Raw genomic sequence first — 21,387 nt, forward strand, 5'->3', positions numbered from 1 at the left:
TTGTTGTCGCTGGAAATGGAGCATAAACCAGCAAGGATGATAGGGGATCATTCACTCTGGAGTTTTCAATTGAAATGGCGGACCATCCATGATGTTTGCCCAGTGGGAGAGAGAAAGCAAAAGATGGAAAGAAAAAGAAGTTCCACCCGGGATAAAACAAGAGTCAATATGGGCATAACTTTTACTAGATGGAGACAATTGATGCGGGAGCCAGGGTTTAAAACGAACGCAGAAGTATCAAGCTTTCTGCTGGGGCTTTAAAGCTCTAAATATATACAACATTTCTCAAAAAGTATTCAAATTTGCATCACTCGCCGATAAAAAAGAGCAAATCCATTTTCGCTGCAAACCATTTGCTCCATCAGTTCATTCAATCATTTACGGATTAACAGAAAAACTTACTCCAGTTGTCCAAGGCTTGGTATGCTAATGAATAAAACACACACGCAACTCTCCAACCTCTCTTTCTCCATCTCCATCACCCAACAGAGAAAGCCTCCTTATCGCACACATGACAATCGGCCATATTTAATCCTCTGGGAATGATAATTGAGTTTGCACTCATTCCTCCTCAGCACCATTAACACGCTTGTCACATCTGACCCCTGTTTTAATCATTTAGCTGTACATCCTTTAATATTCATGCTATATGCTGTGCTTGGTCAAGAGCGACTGCATTATTTGCCCTTAAATTCTCAGAGACAGAGGTGTTCCAGCTATTTGGCTCTTAATATAAAGAAAATGCACATTAACAGGACCAGTGTGTTTTGTTCTATAATCTAGGTGAAACAAGGAAGCTATTAATCTTGGATTAGTTCAACAAAAACAAAAGCATGGGAATATAAGAGCTTTGCAGTGTCTGAAATATGACTGGATATTTTCATTGGAGCATAAAAGGAGGAAAAGTCAGCACTTTTTGAGCTGAAGAGCATAAATAAGAAGGCAGATAGAGGTGTAGGATATAAGATCCTTTCAGGCTCTAAATGGGCAAATATACCACAGACAGTGTAAACAAGCAAATAGCTTTAAAATTGTAATTTAATTAATCTGCTCTGAAGAATAACTTTAAAACTTAAAACAGCCGCAAATGAGAGCTATTTTTAGATTAGGGTAATTTTAAAAACACTAGTTGTTTAAATACTAAAGCTAGCTATAAAAAAACATGAAATAAACTGATATATTTTAACCAGTTATTTTATAAAATACCTTTAATTTGAGTAAATCCATAAAAAGGTACCCCATTTATTAGCACCCCTAAAACATTTCTTTTAAAATACATTTTACCAAAGATTTTTACTATATTTATACATTGATGATAACTTTAGATGAATGATCCAGAACCATCTTTTTAGCCCGATTTCTCTCAGGAACTTGTAAAATACTTTTCTACCACAGTAGATGTTGACTAATCTTAATTCTTCAATAAATAGCATAACAGCAGCTACCCCCCACGTCCGGTTCATATCAACCATCCAACCATCATTTGAGAGTAAAGCAGATGGACTGGTTTAAAAAAAAAGCTGAAAAAGGACTAAACAACCATCTGTAGTAAAAAAAAAAAAAAAAAAAAGAGCTGAAGGATTCCAATTCCATATCCGATTCTGAAAATGGCTAAAAGGGCAATCAGACTAACGTTTCACAAATCGAAAACTGTATGTTAAAGATTATACTATTTTTGCAGAATAATCTAATCCAGGTTTGATGGGCCTATATACTGTTGTTTTGGAGCAGTTTTAAGGTGTCCAAAATGTTGATGTCTTTTTTTGTACTTGTACAAATCAAATAAAGCTTTCACCAATCCCAAACATCGTTATAAAGCTTTTACAATGAGTTTCAAATGGTGTAGTCCAGGTTTAAACTGTTTAAATACTATAGTCTTTAAGCAACAGGTGGAATCCCCCTTTAGACATTTTCCTTATTGGCAACCTTAATTGAAAGCCAACTTCACCTTTTTCCACAGTGATGTGGATGGTAGAAATGCACCAAACCCTAACCCAAGCAATTTTTTGGGAGCTATGCCATTAAAAAAAGCTTGGTTCATCACAAACAAAGTCCACTTTCTTCTATGGCTATATCGTAGAAGGCCTTTGGGGTGAGATAAAGGGCAGAGTGCATAACAAAGCACCCAATAAACTGGACAGACTAATGAGGACCATAAGAGGTGTGGACATTGAACCCTTTTTGGAGTAAAATGACATAGGCTATGAAGAAGTGGGCATAAAAAAGATGTTTGCCTTTGCCAAGCAAAACTTAGCAGTGGTTAAAAAGTGTTAAAAAGATGAGGCAATGCAAAAGAACATCTATTGATGTCTAAATCTGGTTGATATGTCAGTTGAGTTGATCCGATCTGAACCTGATTTTCAGTGCTTTTGTGTCGCCCAAATTTTATCCACAAATATTGGGTAACAAAAAAAAGGCAATTTTCCCCCAAAATTTACAAGCGAATATAAGATAAGAACTGATCAACATTAAAGAGCCATAAAAACATTTAAAATATGTACACAAAGGTGTTGAACGGAAACACCAAACAATTATTCAACCTTAGACTCTGAAGAAAGAAGTTTGGCTTTCAAATTGACTTTGAGACATTGGGCTACATCTTCATCCTGGCAGAGTTGATGAGGGGTTTTATGGGAGTTTGTTTGTTGGACTACATGAGGTCTCCTGAGTATCTGGACTCTACTAGGGCAGCCCATTGTCTCTAATCATTGGACAGGGTCTTTAAAGTACTGTATAGATTTGGAGAGGGAGATTTCTGGTTTGGAAGTTCGGGGTGTCAGCTATTTGCAGATGATGTTGTTATGTTGGATTCTTCTGGCCTTGACATTCAGGGCTCACTGGAGCAGGTGAAGCAACTGGCTTTAAATCCATAGCCATAGTTCTTAACCGAAAAATAGTGGACTGATACTACCTGGTTGTGGCCTATCTTTCTTGGTGTGGAATTCATAAGTGACAGTAGGACGTAATGGAAGATGAATACACAATCCAAGGTGACGTTTCATAACATTGACTTGTAAGCATAGAGGGGTCTGTATATGAAATGTAAACTTCCCAAATCATACAGGCCAATATTCTTTTAAGCAATTAAACACCAATTAGAAGTAACTGCTCAACACTGAAGCATGAAAAACATACAATAGCATGTAAAATATAGACATGCACTGGTGCATGCAAGTGCAGACAGACAACAAATAAAGCTACGAATGCGGATGCGCTGTACCTCAGTCCCTTTTTGGGGAGCGTGTTTCTGTCAAGGGGCATGCTGTTGAAACAGAGAAGGGCCGATCAGATGAACACGGAAATAATTTGGTTTTCGCGACACACGAAAGAGAAGCCAAATGTTCAGACAGACGTACTAGACGTACGAGAACGTCAAGATATTATGCATTTATGTAGAACTACATAACCAAAAACACATAAGGTGTTGAATTGATTGTTTCATTTGTGAGACATCCATCTGTTCTAGTGAGGTAATATAAATGTGTGCTCTGAGACTGTGTTCAGCAATGTAGTCCATGCACTATGTAGACAAAACGATGAACACACTGATACAGACTTCTAATGAGTATGTCTGAAATTAGCTAAATTATCTGGGATTTATTTTCTATGCAATAGTTTTAAGGTAAGTACTTAATATATTGAATTATTGTTGCATTTTGCAAAACTAGAGCAGAAAATGTAAGTACTGGATGACCTTGTTTTGTTGTCCCTAATATTACTCATTATAATATTTAAGTTCATTTTAAGGTAAGAAGGCTTTGCCTGTTTGTCTCAGTTGTCAAATGAAACAATGAATACGATTCTTCCCAATCGTATTCCTTCTTACTCACCCCTCGGACAGGGTGGACTTGATACTGCCAGTACGGGTAACCTTTGGCCCATGATGGCCCAGCGGCATGTCAATGGACTCAGAGCTGGTGTGCAGACTTGTCATACTCTGGCAACTCAGGGTGTCCTTGCTGCCAGCTGATGAGCTACAGGCAGGCCAGGGACGAGCGTTGGAGGGAAGGGAAAGGCCAGAGGCTGGGCTTGAAGCCAGGGAGTCAGTGCACAGGTCGGGGGTTTTACCATACAGCGGGCTGCTGCCACCGCTCAGGCCACCAGTGCTGCCCAAGCTTCCAGTGCCAGAAGAAGGCGAGTCCAAGCTGGGCTGTCTGGCCAGCGTGCCGTGGGGGCTGCCCAGGATTGACGGGCACTTGCCAGAGTCGGGCGTACCCGGAGAGCTTGCCTTGCTGCTGGCTTTTGTGCCAAACAATCTGGGGGTAAAGAGTGGGTGGAGTGTTTAGAAGGGCCCAGAGATCAAGAAGGAGCGACTGCAAGTCCGCACTGGAATGTAAAGGATTGTTATAGGTGGAGTAGAAAAGTAGAACGACACTAAGGACATTGAAAGGACCTGACCAGAGAGTATTCTTTTTACATTTGATTCAACTACAAAATACTTGAGGTTTTATGCAGACAATCAGCACAAAGTACATGATTATGAAGTGGAAGAAAAAAGATTGATGACATTATGAAACATTTGATTATGAGAATCTAAAAAAGGTCTGCTGTGCATTCCTTTCCCCACACCCGTTACACTATAAACTTCTTGGGTAAGTCTCCCAACATTCTGCGTCTAAAGCTACAGCAAAGATACATTTTTTGCACTCATGCCACAAATTTTGCACACATGTGATGTGGATTGGGGCTATGACAGAGCAATTTTAACAGATAAACATGGTTTGATTTACAACACTAATTGTATCTCTAGCTGTTCATATTTTTACTAACTAGAACATTGTGTTGATCAATGGCATAAAATCCCACATAATCTAATAAAATGTATTCAACGCTACAAAGCAGCTTCTAAAACGCATCCACACAGACAAGACACTTCCAAACTCACTCCTTCCACACTGTAGCTTTGGCTAGTTCACCCATATGACTGTAGGCTGTAGGGACCTTCAGTCCTATGACATATTCTGCATATCTTTCAGCATGAGATTTACCACAGCATATATAAAGATAGCTTTCTGTTGAGGGTGAAGCAGCTTGAAGACAGGCAGATGAAACTGCCCTGTAGGATCCTGTAGGCCGGGTGTCTCCGGTCATGTCTGCTAAATTGCAGCTTGAAGACTGGGTGTTAACACACATTATGATAACTTAATCTAGAGTTCTGAGCAGTATTTGGTTAAATTAATTGAAAGATTTCATCTTCTGAAAGGTATGCCATGTTGCTTAGGAACTACACTAGGGAGCAATCTATGTGACAACATGCCTAAGTTGTCAATTTGATCTAACGTTCTTTGAAACCCTTCAAAAGGATTTATTGGGTGGTTGATATGTATATTGTCCATGCAGATAAAATAGAGATGACAGAAGGAGTTCAAATCATGGTTAAGCAGGAGCATCTTGGCGGTTGTCTCTTACAACCCTGGGAAAATATGCTAAAATCATGTTTCTGTCATGGAAATTAATATATAGTAAAGCTCTAAAATGGAAGTTCTTAAAACATCTGATGGAATCTTAAAGACACCTGAGCATGATGATGGATACCTATAGCTCTATAAAGCTAGAAAAAAAGTATCTATAAAAAGCAGTGAGGTGAAATGGTTGATTCACGCAAAACCCAACAAGCCAAGAGATCAATACAAATAAGAGCAGAAGGGATGTATTCTGTGTCTGACCTGCGGAAGGTAGGCGAAGCGATGTCTGGGTATTTGGATCCTGGCTGCCTGAGGCCTGTCTGGCCTGCTGAACCAGAGGTAGGGCTGGATTTGGGAGAGGTGGACAGGCCTGCCTGGTCTTGTTCAGACACCCCTACTTTTTCTTTATCCGTCTGGTTGATGGTGATGGGACTGGAGCGGTCCGAGCTAACCTTTCCCTCCCTCCGTTTGGCACCCGCTTGTGTTGGCACTCCACCTGCGGACTTCCCGCTGACATTTGATTCAATGCTGCTGGAGCTGGAGCGGTGCCCGCAGCGCCCTGCTGCGGCCCCACTAGAGGATTTGGCCGGCCTTGGGAGGGAGCGGTACTGCAGGGTGACTTTGGAGCTGCTGCAGCTGAGGAGGACCCCGTCATCCTGGGGCTGCGAGCCGTCTAGGCTGGTTTTACGGCCCCCGCCGATGCTTGTGCCTTTGCCGAGGCCAGATGAAGACTTTGGGGCCTTGCCCAGGGTGGCTGAGCCACCCGTGAGGGCTGCGCCGCTAGAGGTAATTAGCGTGCCAGCAGGACCAGTGATCTTTTTGTATCCAAATGAACTGGTGGCAGGTGGGCGAGCAATACCAGAGGGAGGTTTCTTGCCTTCATCCCCACTACTTCTCCCAGCATCTGATGGTGAGCGCTGTATCCCAGTGGGGCTTTTGGAAGGGACCTTGCCCTTTTCTGAGGCCTTGGCATCGTCAGTTTTACCTGCAAAATAGACAATCAAAACTACAGATTTAACATTCCTGCATTTTTTAGAGGTATCAGAGTTGGGCAGGTTGAATATAAAACACATAAAAAACAGATATATGCTTCTTCTGATTTCAGAAAGATGGGCTTGCACTGTCAGAAATTGTAAAAAATGGTTCAAAGGGTTTCAACCAAGAAAGAATCTTGCTTTATGTGCAGACTTTGTTTATAAATGCAGTCATGGTTGCATCTCCCACCTGGTGATTTGAGTGCAGCAGAACTCCCCTTGGTCCTGGGTGGTGTGATCCCCACCTGGGCTGTCATGCCCCTCCGCCATGAGCCCGTCTGGGACATCTGGGCAAGCCCAGCTGCCTTCTGGCCGGTGTCCTCGTACTGACCCTGGCTTTGGGGGGAACAGGCGGATGAGGAAGGCTTCCAGCGGGAGGGGCTACCGTTAGGGTCCATGCTCGGGTCCAACTCCTCGTCCACTTTTTTCAAGTCTTCGGCGCCAACCCAACTGCTGCTCACCTCCGGCTGGGCATGCTTGGACCTGCTTTCTTTCTGGGACTATGGAGGAGGGGGTTTGGGGTAGGGATTAAATAAATCACAGATTAATTCATCTTTTTAGCAAGATGCTCATCTTTGCACTGTGTAGGAGATCCATGTACAGTTATCTTGGAAACCTAAATCTGTTTTTCTTTATATAAATATTAATCACATTTAAACACAAACTGAGTCATCAGGAGGACAGGCGAGCGCCTTTTCTAGCAGCAGGGTGTGCGTGTGAAGTCGCATCTATCTTTGGAATCTCCTACGTACAGCTCTCCACTTTTGGGACGCTTACAAACGCCTCCACACAAACACACAAAACAGTGACAAGCAACCCATACCTTAACAGATGGTCAGTATCCCTAGCAACGCCAGCGTCTCTTAAGAGGCCAGTCTGTTGAGTATTTCATAAGGAGCCAAGGATGCTTGGCAGAATATAGCCAAGGCCCTCAGAGGAGAGCTGAATGCAGCTCTTACAGCTCCTATTGTCAGCTGTGACTCCAAAGCTGACGCAACGGTCGGCCTTCACTTCAGGCCGAAACAAAGATGTTAGAGAGGCTGTTTATTTTCTTTTGGCCTTCCAAAGGCCTTCATACCTCCTGCACTTTTTATTTTTATTTTTGTTTGTTTATAAAAAGTATAGTATGCATCTCTATTCAGCCTCTGATAAATATTCCCATATACTATCCAGTGACCTGCTACAATAGTACAGATAGACAATTAATGTAAAGAGCGGCCAAGAGCATCATGGCACCTCTAGAGGAGCTGCAGCAATTCACAGGTCAGGTGGAGCATTGTCCAATGTGGTGTGTGTGGAAAAGTCACCATTCTATACATGCCTATGTAAATTCTCAGTCATCCAGGTCAAGGAAAACCAAACCAGGATTCAGAGGCAACATGATCAGTTTTTCTAAAAGCATTTTCTGAGGACGTAACTAGTAAGGCCCCTTTACTGAAGACGTACCTCAAACTGTAATTGGAAAGCTGAGTTTTCAGCAACACGGAGGCTCGTCCTCCTAATCACAGTCAGTCAGATCTGTCAAATCGGATGCAAACCAAAGACCTACCCATCATCTTTTGTTGTGCATGCGTTATCTGTTTGGCTTTTTTAATCACACAAGAACATCATTGTGATTCAGATGGGCAGTCACATAACCCATACACAAGAGGTCAGAGATTAGCGGACCAGGGTCCGGATCCGGAACCACCTGCTGGCTAATTCGGACCCAACCTGGTTTAAAACATTTATTAATTACTGCACGTTGTCCGACGACAGTGTCTAAAGCCATACGGAGCAACTGGGACCAGCCTGCACGTGATACAAATTAGCCAATGAGCTGTGTCAGTCAGGATCAATGGGAAAGAAGGAGAAGACTAGGAGAAAAAGACAGTGTGGACTGCTGGAAAAAGCTCAGTGAACTAGAGAAAGAAAAGAGAAATGGCGTGCTCAAAGATGACACTGCACATTTTGAGTATGTTTGGCTCAACCTGCTGCTGTGAAGCAGGATTCTCTACCATGGTCATAATAAAAAAAAAATATTGATCCAGGCTCAAAATGAGCACCTTGATAGAATGGCTTTGTCGCCAATCAAACTCTCAAAGGTTTAAAGTCTTGCAGGGCAGAATAAATCGCAATTCTCTCATTAAGCCATAAAAAAAAAGAAATAATAAAAAAAGACTGTCACTTCAGGTGTTTTATAAAAAGAGTCAGGAAATTGTCTATATAACAAATTGAAAGATTGTTGTCCTCTACTTCAAAAACAATTTAGATTTTAAAATGGAAAAACTTTCTATTTTTTCAATTTTTTTATTTAAAAGTTCAATATATAACATGGATGTATAATCACCTGAATTTTATTTCAGTGTTAAATGCTGTTTAAAGTTACGGATTATAATTATAAAATGTCTCCGGACCTTTACCTGGTTGTTGATTTTCTTTATTCGTATTTTTAATTAGTTACCCTTGCCATACAGTACACGAACAGAAGAATACAAAAACAGAGGAGAATATCGTGTGGGTCTTTGATTTGCATTTGCCTTGAAATGTGCTCAGGAGAATGGACATCCATGCCACTTAAAACATCAGCGCTCCAACTACAGATTGCTCTAGTGCGACTCGAACTGACAAAAACTCCTGGATAGGTATTAAAAAAATCTATTTGCATCTGATTTATAAGAATGTTTTATGGTTAACACTCCAAACCCATTATTCCTACCATACCGTATAAGCTGTTTGAGGCAGCATCATGATGTGGGAGTTGCTTTTTAAATAAAAGATATAACTTTTTATTTCACATTGCAATTATATGCCATTGTGTTAGTCTAACCCAATAAATCCTATTCAAGTATGTTTAAATGAATAATGTGACAAAATGTGAAAATGTCCAAGGGTTTCTGAGAGGAACTGCAGCTTTAAAGCTCGGTTTTGTTCCTGACTTTTTCCACCACAGAAGCATTGTTTCAATGCTAACAAATATCCGTTCTGTGCGCCCACCTGTGCTCCCTTGCTTTTGCGCGACGAGCTGGCACCGGAGTACGTCGGGGTGTTCAGATCATCTGTGCTGAAGTTGTCCAACGTGTCGCTGAGGCCGCTGCTCACTGAGCTGCTGTCATCCCAACTACAAGACATGAAGAGGAGAAACAAGGTTTACTAAGCTGTAACGTTATTATTTAAGCTGAACAGCAGAAACACACGACTCACTTCACACATTAGCGAACTTTGCTTTACAAGCATTCCAGCATGGAAGCCATCTGCTTCCCCCATATCTCTATAATAACTAATATTTGCTTTGAATGCGGTGAAAAAGTCTTTTTTCTGACTAAGTAGATTTGTATTATTATTGCTATAATTTATTTGGTTTGGAAGGCAGACAAATAACAGACTCCTAAACGAGGAGCAGATGGATCAAACAAGCAGATCCTTACTATGCCGTTTAATTTGTGCTCTTAAAACTCATACAATATGGTTTTTAAACTTCAAAATGATTTTCTCTCATCGGCTTTGATGAACAAGCTCAGAGAGAAGCTTACTGGGTTTTCTCTGCTCATTTTGTGCTCTCTTTTACACAGAGTGACAAACAAGCGCCTTTAAGACATCCACAAAATGCAGTCTTTGTAGGAAGGACTCGGTTTCCATGCCAAGCACTCATGTCTCTTCTGCATCTGGTTTTGCCTTTGTGTGACTACTTTTGACTGCAAGAGACCCTCTTAAATATGCATGATAAATCTGATCGCACTTGTAGCTTAGCACAAAGCCAGAATAGAGCTAGAGGGTTATTTTTGAAATAATGTTCTATTTTATCACCAGTGCTTAGAAAAGCTAACAGCAGTTTTTCAAAGCACTGTGAGGGAAACCTAGACAACCCTGGAAAAAATGACCTCTGAAGCGTCTCTAGGATGAAATGGTTTCAGTTCCTCTGAGGGGTTCTCAGTCTATCCCGGGGTCTCCTCACAGTTGGGTCAGATAATCATAAAAATGAAAGTCTTTGGCAGTTTTTATCAAGAAACACAGAGATTTATAGGTCAAATTTTTCTACAGGTTACGGATGAGACCCCAACTCACTATGCCCATTTCCATCATACCATTTATCCCAAAGCAAGACAACAAAAGAACAACTTTCCTTTCACCTATTGGGGTCAGTCTTTAATTTTCTGATGTAGAATAATAGCCCAACTTTGATTCTCAAACCATTTGTCAACTACAAATAGAGCCACATAATTCAAACAAAGATTAAACCTGGGGGGTTTCCAAGACAAGTCAGACACTCTCTTCTCTATTATTATATATAAAATGAGGTTACTCAATACCACAAATTGAGATAGTTACCTCCAATCACCTTTTGGGTCACACCCACATTTCAGCAAAGCCTACGCTTTTGCTTATTCAATGTATGAATCCCCCCATCATGCTTCATGGTGGTAAGTGTTTCCCAAACACATAATTCACATGCTGAACAGATAACCAAAGTCTATTGACCACCTCAGTGATTCTGCAAGGCCAAAGATTTGGTCCACTGCTCTACGGCCAGGATGGAGGCCAAACTGCTCTGGAATCTCTGGAATCTAAGATCTTTGCAACAACTTGAAGAAGTCTTTCTCAGTTCTCGTCCTCAGTGTCTCACGCTCCTCATGTTACCCTGCTATCACACATCTTAAATAAGGTAATGCAGTTATTTACATCAGGTGTACTGGAGTAGAAATTAGTCTAAACAACATGGAGGGAAGCAGGCTCCAATGACCAGGATGAGAGCCAACCCCAAAGTATAGCTTTATTAGAGATACTGAGAAGTCTCATTCCTCAATAGATGAAACACTCCCTGTCGTCCACTTTGGAAAAAATATGACCAACAACGCAAGTCTGCCACTCTGTGAGGCATGTTTCCAGTCCTCCATATACCTTTACAGAGGTACTGTATGTCAATGCAACAACTAGAAAGCCTTCATTGCATTTGGATGAATCGCATTTACCAACAAAACCCTTCCTCTGCGACTTCTTCCATAGTGATGGAATCAACTCTGCCCTGTCAGAGGACTATATGGAGACAAAATTAAAACATCACTCGGATGGCACAATATTCTCACGCTGGGCCAGCAGTTCTCTCTGTTGTAACTTTGATTAAAATTTGTTTTTATGGCTGATTAGCAGTTCTACGTTTTGACAAAGTGGTCATCTCATGATTTTTATAATTCAAATATAATTTCATTCTACGAATCAAAGAGAAAGGAAAGTTAAAAATGAGATAAAGACAAAAGAGTTATTTCCAAATAGGTCATAAAAAGGGGCATGAAGATACGCTTGAGATAAATGCAGAAAAATTAGGAAAGAGTTGCTTGAAGATAAGCAATAAGAAAGCCAATCACAGACAACATTTATATGCATCTGACACCTAGCAACCAAGATGTCCACTGTTGCAGGGAAAATTCATTTTTTACTTTACAGCTAAACGAGGCACAGAATAAGCTGTTTCAGCTTTTTTTTTTCCATTAACAATTTCCTTTTCTTTCAATTCAAAGCCTTTATAGAAAAAAATGGCATAACTACAGTTTTAAAGAGCCCCTCATCATGTTAAAAAAGCAGTTCTTACGCATGTATCTGTATGCAGATGCTTTAATTATGCTAGTGTCTAGTTTTGCATCAGCGGTTGATGCTGTGTGGATGTCTCTTTTTTTGAAGTGGTGTCACTTCTTTGATCTGATTTAAAGGCATTTCCTTTGCTCAGAGGTGCTTACATCAGAAACCTCAGTAGCGACAGGGGAGTGTCGGAGCACTCTGCTGCATCCACTGGGACACTCCCTCCTTTGCGTGACAACGAGTGAGTCAGAGTCAGTTTTAATGCTCTAAACAAAGAGACTTGGCTGCCCTCTAAGACAAGTGCTTTGCAGAGGCATATAAAATCCCTCTGTATGCATCATGGAGTGTAAAGTGTTGGTGTAGAAAGCTTGAAAGTTTTTAATTCATAGATGAAATCCATCAGAATCAGATGTTTTGAGGAACACACATTACTTCAGAACTAAATGCAGACATTAGGTTTCATTTCAGCTGATCTTGCACAGGAATAGATCAGGCTTTTAACACATAACTACGTATTTCCCTTCAATTTGATGCAAATTGATCCGGATCCATTGAAGTGCAGTATATTCATTTGGGTACCACAAAAAGGGGAATAGTGAAATAGCTCTGAAACAAGGGCTGCTCTGAGGTCTATCACCATATTACATTATGTGATGTAGAGGCAGATGGCTCTGGAGTAGCTCAATGACTTCCACTTCCCATCTATACATGAGAATATTGTCCCTGGCAGCTGAAGTTAGCTCTTTTTTCTGACTGTGGCTTGTAATGAAAAGAAATGCGGAAATCTTCCATCTAGTGAATCAGTTTGAAATGTAGAGGAGATGATTAGAGCAGCTTCTGTGTGATCTATTGCTTAATTAACACACTAAGTTAAGCTGAATGCTATCTGCACACAGTGAAAAGATCCCTCAGTTCATCTGATAAAGTTCCTTTTTTAAATACTGCAATAATTTATGCTGGTACCAAAATGGATCAACAAACAAATCCAAGACCAGATTGGTAATGGTAATGAAACGGATGGATGGATGGATGGATGGATGGATGGATGGATGGATGGATGGATGGATGGATGGATGGATGGATGGATGGATGGATGGATGGATGAAACTGGTGCTATTTGTTTTTGGACTTTTTTTGCAAAAACAAAAAACATCAGATTATAGGGGAAACACCCTGCATTGCTTTGGTGTGGAGCATTTTGACTTACGGCATATTAGATTTACATTCCACTCATTTTACCTTATTAATCAATAAAAGGTGATACATTTAAAAACTCTAGTTTGTTGTTTGCCATGTGACACAATCAAAAAGTCATTTTTTTCTGTGTACAAACTTGACCTGTAACATCGTTTATGATTCTGTAGCTTTGAACAAGTGAACCCGCCGCTTCGTTGCTGACAGTTTTTGTCATGACCCTGAACTTTTTGGTTCTGTTTAAGTTTTCTTTTTGAGATTTCAGTTATACTTTTTAATTCTTGTCTTTCTGTGTTTTCTAGTTTTTTGGGTTAATTTTCATTTAGTGTTATTCTAGTTGTTTTTGGTTATATTTTTGAGTTACTCTCTGTAGCCCCCTTGTGTTTGTTTCCTTTCTCCTCGGCTTCCTTCTAGATGCTTCCATCCACACCTATTCCTTGTCTTGTTCCCATATTTACTCTCCCTGTGCAGTTCCTCAGTGCTGGTTCCTCGTCTTGCCCTGGCTCCACATGTGTCTTTTCCCCGATGTCCCCTAAATCCTGACTTTCTCTATTTGTTATTTTGGATTTTTGGATTTCTGCTTCATTAAACCTGCAAGACTCACCTCTGCCTCCTGGTCTCTGCATTTGGGTCCTCAAAAAGCTCCACCCAACCATGACAGTTTTATTGTCTAATGTTTTATTGTGTTGCTAGGGTAGAACAGTATACATCATTTAATTATCAATAGCTATTATAAAATATTATTGTGTTTCATATCTTATTTGGTAAGCTGATACTAAAAAATATATGGTATAGACGTACACTAAGACCAGCACATCAATCTTTCTGAAGGATCATCATCTGGAAATCCGATTTCAGTCTGCATGAGTCAAATGATAATAACCCAAATTAATCACAGAGCAGGTGAAAGTCAAGCTGCTAGTTATGCTTCCGAGCTTTCACCATTACATGGTGAGTGAAGCAGCTGGAAGGAATAGTGTACCACTTTGATAGTAGTGTCAGGTGTGCATTGTTGTTTGGACAGGTGAAAAAAAAGAAATCGCTGAAGAAAAACAATAAATGTATGGCAGTATGTCTTAGGCTGATGAAAGTGAGTTAAAGGCAAAGTTCTTCTTTTATGGTATCACATCCTCCTATGCAAACACCAGATATGCAGTCATGCAACAGGTATAAAATAACAAGGTGTTCTTAAGGTGTGCAACAGCTTACCAGACTCCTTAAGGTAATTTTGCATCGTTAGTGATCCTGTTTCTCCAGTAGTTTTGCCTTGTAAGCCATAGACGACGGGGATACTAAACAACCTCAGTCTATAAAAAGACTGTCCTAACTGTAAAATGTAAAAGATTCATCAGGCAGCCTCCCAGGATCCGCTATTATTTTTCTAACAAATAAAGGCTAAACAAGCTTCTCCTTTGAGACCTTTACGCTTTCACGTCACTGCATCTCCTGTAAGGGAATTGGGGGGTAGGGTTGGTGATTGGATGGCGTTCCCAAAATGGCACAGAAACTCCGTAACCCTACGGATGACGTAGGCAGTTCTGGCATTTCTGTCATAACTTCCTCAATTAACCATGAGGGCAAAAATCCCTCAGGATGGCAATAAATTGGATTTTATTTTTCATTCTGAAGGAGAGGAAATGCACAAATTAGTGGAAACAAGTCATGTTGTTGATGAGTTTCCTTCGTAATTCTCAGTAAACACCCTGCTGTGATGTCTTAAAATTCTAATATCCTTAAGTACTGTACATTGCTTTATGCACTTATGAGCTGTGTTAAAGCACAATACTGGTTGATGTCATTAAAAGCCACTTATTCAGGTTATAGAAATCTCTATGTGAAAATTAATAAAATACTTCTTCACATCCACACTGCAGCACATTTTTAAACAAAAGGGATGCTTTCTAACAGGCGTTGGAAAGTCAAAAACAGCTTTCTAAAGAAAAGGTTATTTTGTTATTTTTCATTATTTTCCTATTGGTTTTGACCAGCTACATTACTGATATGAACATGGTGCTGTGGTTCTGCTCAGCCATGCAGGAATGAACTCATGCAATATTCAACGCCATCTTTAAACAGCGCTAAAAATGAAATTATATAAGAAAGGATAATACCTGGAATTACCTTATAGAAAAATAATAATTTCCTCAATAGGCAGGTACTCAGGGAAATTAACAAAAGTTTAGAAGTGTAAGATTGTCAAGAAGAACAAAAAAAAAAAATACTTATGTAAATTTCATAATGTAAAAAAAATCCTCTTTGGCATTATAAGACCAAATACAATGTTTTACTCAATATCTGCCTCGTTTACTAAATGTATTCTCTTTTCCAAACAACTAAGAGACAACTGAACGTCCAGCTGAGGATCCAACTAACCAGTTTCCACTGATCCAAACAGATAATCAACCAACAAGTGAACAATCTATTCAATCCTCTCCATCTATCTATCCTAAAAAAACAAGCAGTTTAGCTCATAGCTGGTAGTCTAAAACATTTATATGAACACATAGATGTCCACTAGAAAAGTTAAAGTAACTACATTACTGCAATAGTTTGGAAGAAACAACATAACATTAAATTCCCTTTGATTTGAAATCGATCAAAAGTTCCTATTCCCCAAGTGAGACACAAAGAGCCTCACGACGGGAACAAATTCCCACAATCTGACTTAATATTGTCTGAAAGATCTCAGAGGAAGGTTCAAGTTTTCTCTCAACTTACCTCTTAAAGAATGGTTGCTTCCTGTTGTATTTTCATTGAAAAATTGAGCTTTCATCAGGTTTGAGGCAGAGCTTCACTTCACAGAGAACCTAGAAGCTGCTGCGGCTCGACTGGATGTCGAAAGAGGAGATGGAAACGCAAAAGAAAGGAAGAAAGGACTCCTCAGTGTTCCACTTCTACCTTCTGCGACTGCCAGCTCTCCCTCCCTTCTGTTCGCTTCCCCGTCCCCTCCCCTCCTGACCAGGATGGGCCTAAGAAGTCCTTGGAGAGCCGATCAGACATGTTGTCAGCAGCAGGTTACACAGGGTTAATTAAAGGAGGATGACAATGCAGAAGGAAGCCAAATCAAAGAGGAGTAAGGACTCAGTAAGAAAATGGAAAATGGCTTAAAATGAAACACATCTCATCCATAATCAAGAGTTATGAGATGCTAAGAGATGTCGGTCCATGTGTTGTTGCATATTCATTTGTTTGTCTTGGTTTGTTTCTATATGGCAGCTTATTTCTCCTGGTTCTGCAGATAACTCACATAGATCAATGTAACAAAACATAACCTTTGGTTGTGAAAGCTAATAATCTATTAAAAGAAACAGAATCTAAACCCTTAGTTTTATATTTTCCAAAGAAATACTCATTAACATACAAAAAAAAGATGTTAAATATAAAAAACAACTTCCTGCTAAGAGGTAGCTGTTTATTTTTTTTCTCAAGTCTCAAATCTTAATCCAAATTCACAATTTCTACTGTAGCCTATATGATTAGATTATAGAAAATTAATATAAACCACTGGCTGTGGATATAGATATGCATCTCTAACCTGTACAAACTTATATATGTTTGTTAAGGTAAACTAAAGTAAACTGACTTTGAATGTCTAGACTGCATCTGTATTCATGAAATTTTAAATTCACATAAATTGATTTAAAAATGTATTTCAAAAAATCTAAACATAACGTCATGATTTTAAATTGGAGATAATTTTCTTTGAAAATGTATCAATTTTCAGTTTAGTAATTTTTTTTTGTTTTTTGTGGCAGACATCCACAGATTTACTAATTAGCACTTTGTTGATGATTTAACCACTTAATTCACTATGCAAAACATGTTAATGTGAAACAGAGCACTGGCTGCAAACTATGCCACATTAGCCTGTATTTTTTTTTTTTTACTGAAATTTCTAAATATTATAAACAGTCATTTAACACTATGCTCATGTACGCTACGCTTGTTTAGCTAAAGCTGCCATAAAAGAAGGTTGACCTGATTTGAAACTTAAATCAGTGAATCTGAGTTTGATTTCTCTGCTGAATGACTCAGATTTCAGAAAGACACACAAAAAAATTTCATTACCCTGAATAAATTTATATATCTGAAAAAGTAGTGTTCAAGCCATCTTAACTGTAAAGATAAGAAATTGGAAGGAAACCAAACGAGTGAAAGCTTTAAGATGCCAGTTGGGCATGTTAGCACAGTATGTCAATATCTTTTGGGTTTTATCTACAATTAATTTTGTTGCCAATAGTAGATTGGGTCATCACATGATAAGAAACTGCTTATAAACAAATGTCTGCTAGTTCCAGTGCTAGCAACCAGTTAAGGCAAGGCTAAATTGATTACAGACCTCTGCCATGTTAAAAACCACAAACTCTCTATTGTTTATAGCATTTGTGCTGCTGTTTGATGCATTTTTTGGCGAACATAAGTACCTGTTTATATATACATGAAATAGCTACATAAACACATGTAGCAATTTCTAATTAAGCAAAGTTTTTGTTGAACTTTTCTAAATCACGCTTTATAAGCATGTTAGAAAGTAAGTTCATTTACTCGTTGAGCAGCCCAAATTGCCATATATTGTGGATAGAAAAGACCTGAGACTGACTATTCGTTCTTGTCTCTAAAAAGTTCACGTTCTCAAGGACAATTAGACATGTACATTAAAGACTGTGTAAGTCAACTCATTTCAATCCAAGTCGATTAAAGAAAAGAAAGTGACCTTGGAGGGAAAAGCTGGAAATGTGTCTGTCGTCAAGCATTGACAGACAGTGAGATGTCAGCAATGCCCGACTGAGCCGGTCAAGATGTCCAGGCTCCCTGCTGCAATGCAGTCAAAAATGACAAAAGTTGCTTGGCAGTGTTGAGGTTTGCAGAAGGCTTGATGTGTCCCAGTAGAGTGTGTTCAGTTCTACGTCATACCGCTGGCAAACGGACAAGGAAACAGCTCATATCAGAGCTCACAAACCAGAGAGAAAAATACAACCAAGACTGTCCCTGATTGAAGAGGCTCATGGGAAAATGTTTTTCAGCAAACACTAACATAAAAAGTTAGTCAGCAATTATGTTTTTGCCAACAAAAGTGGTGAAATAAATTGGTTGGAAATGCAGTTAAGACCCTGAAATGGCAATCTCAGTTAAAAGGATCTTCGCTCAAATACCAATAACTTTTGCTGCATATATTTTACTTGTAAACAAACTGAGTTTTTGATATTTTGATGTTGGAAAGAGGCTGCAAGGTGGAACAGTGGTCTAGATTGTTATCTTCCAACATGAAGATTCTGGGTTTGATTCCTGGCCCGGAGTATCTCTGCATGGAATTTGCATGTTCTCCCTAGGCATGCGTGGGTTCTCTCTGGGTACTCCGGCTTCCTCCCACAGTCCAAAAACATTACTGTTAGTTTAATTAGCTTTTCTAAATTGTCCTTAGGTGTGAGTGTATGTGTGTACATAGTTGTGTGTCTCTGTGTTGCCCTGCGACAGACTGTCCATCTGTCCAGGGTGTTACCCGTCTTACGCCTGTAGCCTGCCGGAGATAGACACCGGCCCCACTGCGACCCTGACAAGGATTAAATGGAAGGAAATGAACGGATGGATGACGTTGGCCAAAAAAAGCAAAGGACTACTGAATATTTTTTCATTAATTAAAGAATTTATATATAGTGTGCTCTTATGAATAAAAAAAAAAGTATATTAAAGGTTAGTAATCATTGAAGTTTTATATGGCTTGCCATCTTGCCCTGTCTCACTCAGCCATGCCCAGCGCAATTTATTTTCCGTTCTCTCTGTTGTCCTTCTCTCCAAACACAAAGTTTCATTTATTTATTTAGGTGACTTTCCGTGGAGAACTTCAGTACTGTAGCACAATCTATCTGGCTACTTGAGCAAGAAACGAGAGGAGGAGGTACATGCATTCCTAAGGTCCGCCCCTTCTTCTTCTGATTGGCTAATGCTATTCGTTTAAGAGTGCTCCTTTGCTACAATTGGCTGACAAACGCAAGAGGGATTTCGATTGTCTTTTTTTATTTATTTACCATCAGTTTATTTTTGATAGATTTTCTTTTACGCAAGGGCAATCGCTGCGAGCCAGAAATCCGGCCTGGGGCTGAAATACTTTAATCCCTGTGTTAAGCTAAAGGTGGTATAGCAGCAATAATTGGAATTACATGTGGATGAAGAATTAACTGAAGTGCATTCGGTAAATACCTTTGTTTATCAGACATTTTACAAATCAAAAACTAAGGAAGCAAAGTCTTTACCAAATGGAGGAAGAACAAAAAATAATAAAAAAAAAAAAAAAAAAAAATTCTTCATACCTTTCCTAGTACCTTTTCTAGGTCTTTTTGTTTTAAACAGGATTGGACCGAGCCGGACTAACTCAGTTTTCTCCAAAAGCTCAATGTAGCATAGAGTGACTAAATGCTACCCCTTCCCCACCTGTTGCTGCAGGCACCAAAATCAGATTCAAGAAACAGGTTAGCAAGATAATTTCAACACTTCCACAAAACACAGATTTGGCTTTTTTTTTTTTATATTTCTGGTCACCAAAATAGGACGGACACCTGAGTTGTTGAAAATATAAGAGCTCAAGATATCATTCTGATTAAGGTAGCTAAGTTTTAAATACACCTTAGAAAGCCATTATCGTTTTAGATTCTGTGGTTAATTGCACAATAAACTATGCAAGGTTAGTACGTCTTGAGACTTGCCTACTGGCACTTTTAACAAAAACCTTGCAAAGTCACCTTGGAGTTATTTGCACAATATCTTTAAAACTATTATAGCAAACATTATATTAGCTTAGCATTACACAATAAGTATTCTAATATCTAATTTAGTCTGGTAGAGAGATAAAAAATGTAATTAGTGCTTTACTTGAATGTAGATGTTTAAGGTCTGGCATAGAATCAGTCCACATTTAACACATAGAGCCAGGCAGTTTGGATGAACAAAATGTATAAAACATGCAAGAAATACCAATTGCCCAATCTGAGCACATGTTAATGTGAAAGATTATAAAGGTTTGTAGTCTTGAAAGACAGAAAAATAAATGTCTTGTCATAAAAGGGAGTCTAGCACTGGATCAATTTGTTTTAATCTGTTTTTTTTTATGCAAAACATGTGAGGCTTCTGAGGCTTAAAGGAGCTGTATGCTGAAAACTTGGCCATATATGTGTCATCTCCATCAACGGTATTCCTTTTGCTTCGTCACCTTGGGACCCGTCCTTGTGGGTTCAGTTCTGCACATAAAGAACTAATCCATGTCAAAGTATTCAGGCTGTTTAGGTCTCTAAACTGGAACTATTGACAGCTTGCCAGTCGACATAAGAGGTATTCCACATGCGAACAGTTTTCTGAAAGGTTTCATGAGATGATATTCCAGGTAGGGGCGATATGGCATAAATGTAAAATATCAAATTTTTTGTTTGAGTTACGATTTTTTTCAGATTTTTCTCCCCTGTGTATTAAGGAAAACAATAAGTACAAACGGGTCACCTTGGCTGTGTCCGAACATCTGCCCGAACCCCTAGATCCCTGAATCACTATATAGAGCGGGGACTATATAGTGAACTCGGTTAACTGACCCTTCAGAGAGATGATCACTACCTTTCGCAACCCATTATTCATGTAACTCCACCTCCACTGCATGGTGAATGGCATCTTTGTTATTAGTCATGACAGCGGGCCGCTGTGACAGCAAATCCCATAATGCTTTGCGCAGAGAGCTCTCCGCGCAAAGCATTCAGTGATATATCGGCTCGTCTAGTGACCATGGATGATCATTTCTTTTTAAGGTGCATTGTGGGAAATTTCAAGTTCACTACTTTTTCATCCACTAGACTTTCGGACACTCATTTGCAATAGAGCACTATATAGTGCCCCATATAGAAATTAGGGTGGACATTCGGACACAGCCCATGTCTTTGGCTATGCGGGGGGCAAATCTATACCACGCCGCGGTATTGGCAGCTGTGCTTCTGTTAACAACTAGCTGTTAGCTATCTCAACCGGGAACCTTTTAAAATACAAATTCCAATACACAAGCCCATTTCTTCTAATACAAACGCATCTAAATAAACTTGTCACCCTGCCCTTCTCCCTCACAGGTGTCATGCCAAGGTATTAATCCCCGCCAGAATTTGTTTTCCCTTGCTGGGAATAGCACGGACTAGGAGTTGATTGCTGTTGGTTGCAAAAGTGCTAGATGA

General features: G+C 39.5%; 1 protein-coding gene across 14 annotated transcripts in view; it reads right to left on the bottom strand.

Moving 5' to 3' along the window:
- nav3 (neuron navigator 3) overlaps positions 1 to 21,387 on the bottom strand; it is a 210,638-nt gene that overhangs the window by 36,148 nt on the left and 153,103 nt on the right. For 13 of the 14 annotated variants that reach the window (XM_015395532.1, XM_015395533.1, XM_015395519.1 and 10 more), the window contains 5 exons: positions 9,416 to 9,539; positions 6,630 to 6,939; positions 5,667 to 6,390; positions 3,831 to 4,256; positions 3,221 to 3,262 (listed from right to left, as the gene is read on the bottom strand). In XM_015395532.1, the coding sequence (XP_015251018.1) occupies positions 3,221 to 3,262; positions 3,831 to 4,256; positions 5,667 to 6,390; positions 6,630 to 6,939; positions 9,416 to 9,539 (1,626 nt within the window). The remainder of the gene's footprint in view (positions 1 to 3,220; positions 3,263 to 3,830; positions 4,257 to 5,666; positions 6,391 to 6,629; positions 6,940 to 9,415; positions 9,540 to 21,387) is intronic. The other variant, XM_015395526.1, reaches the window with a different exon arrangement.

The sequence above is a fragment of the Cyprinodon variegatus genome, unplaced genomic scaffold (assembly GCF_000732505.1).
Source record: "Cyprinodon variegatus isolate N-32 unplaced genomic scaffold, C_variegatus-1.0 Scaffold744, whole genome shotgun sequence".
Classification (NCBI taxonomy): Eukaryota; Metazoa; Chordata; class Actinopteri; order Cyprinodontiformes; family Cyprinodontidae; genus Cyprinodon; species Cyprinodon variegatus.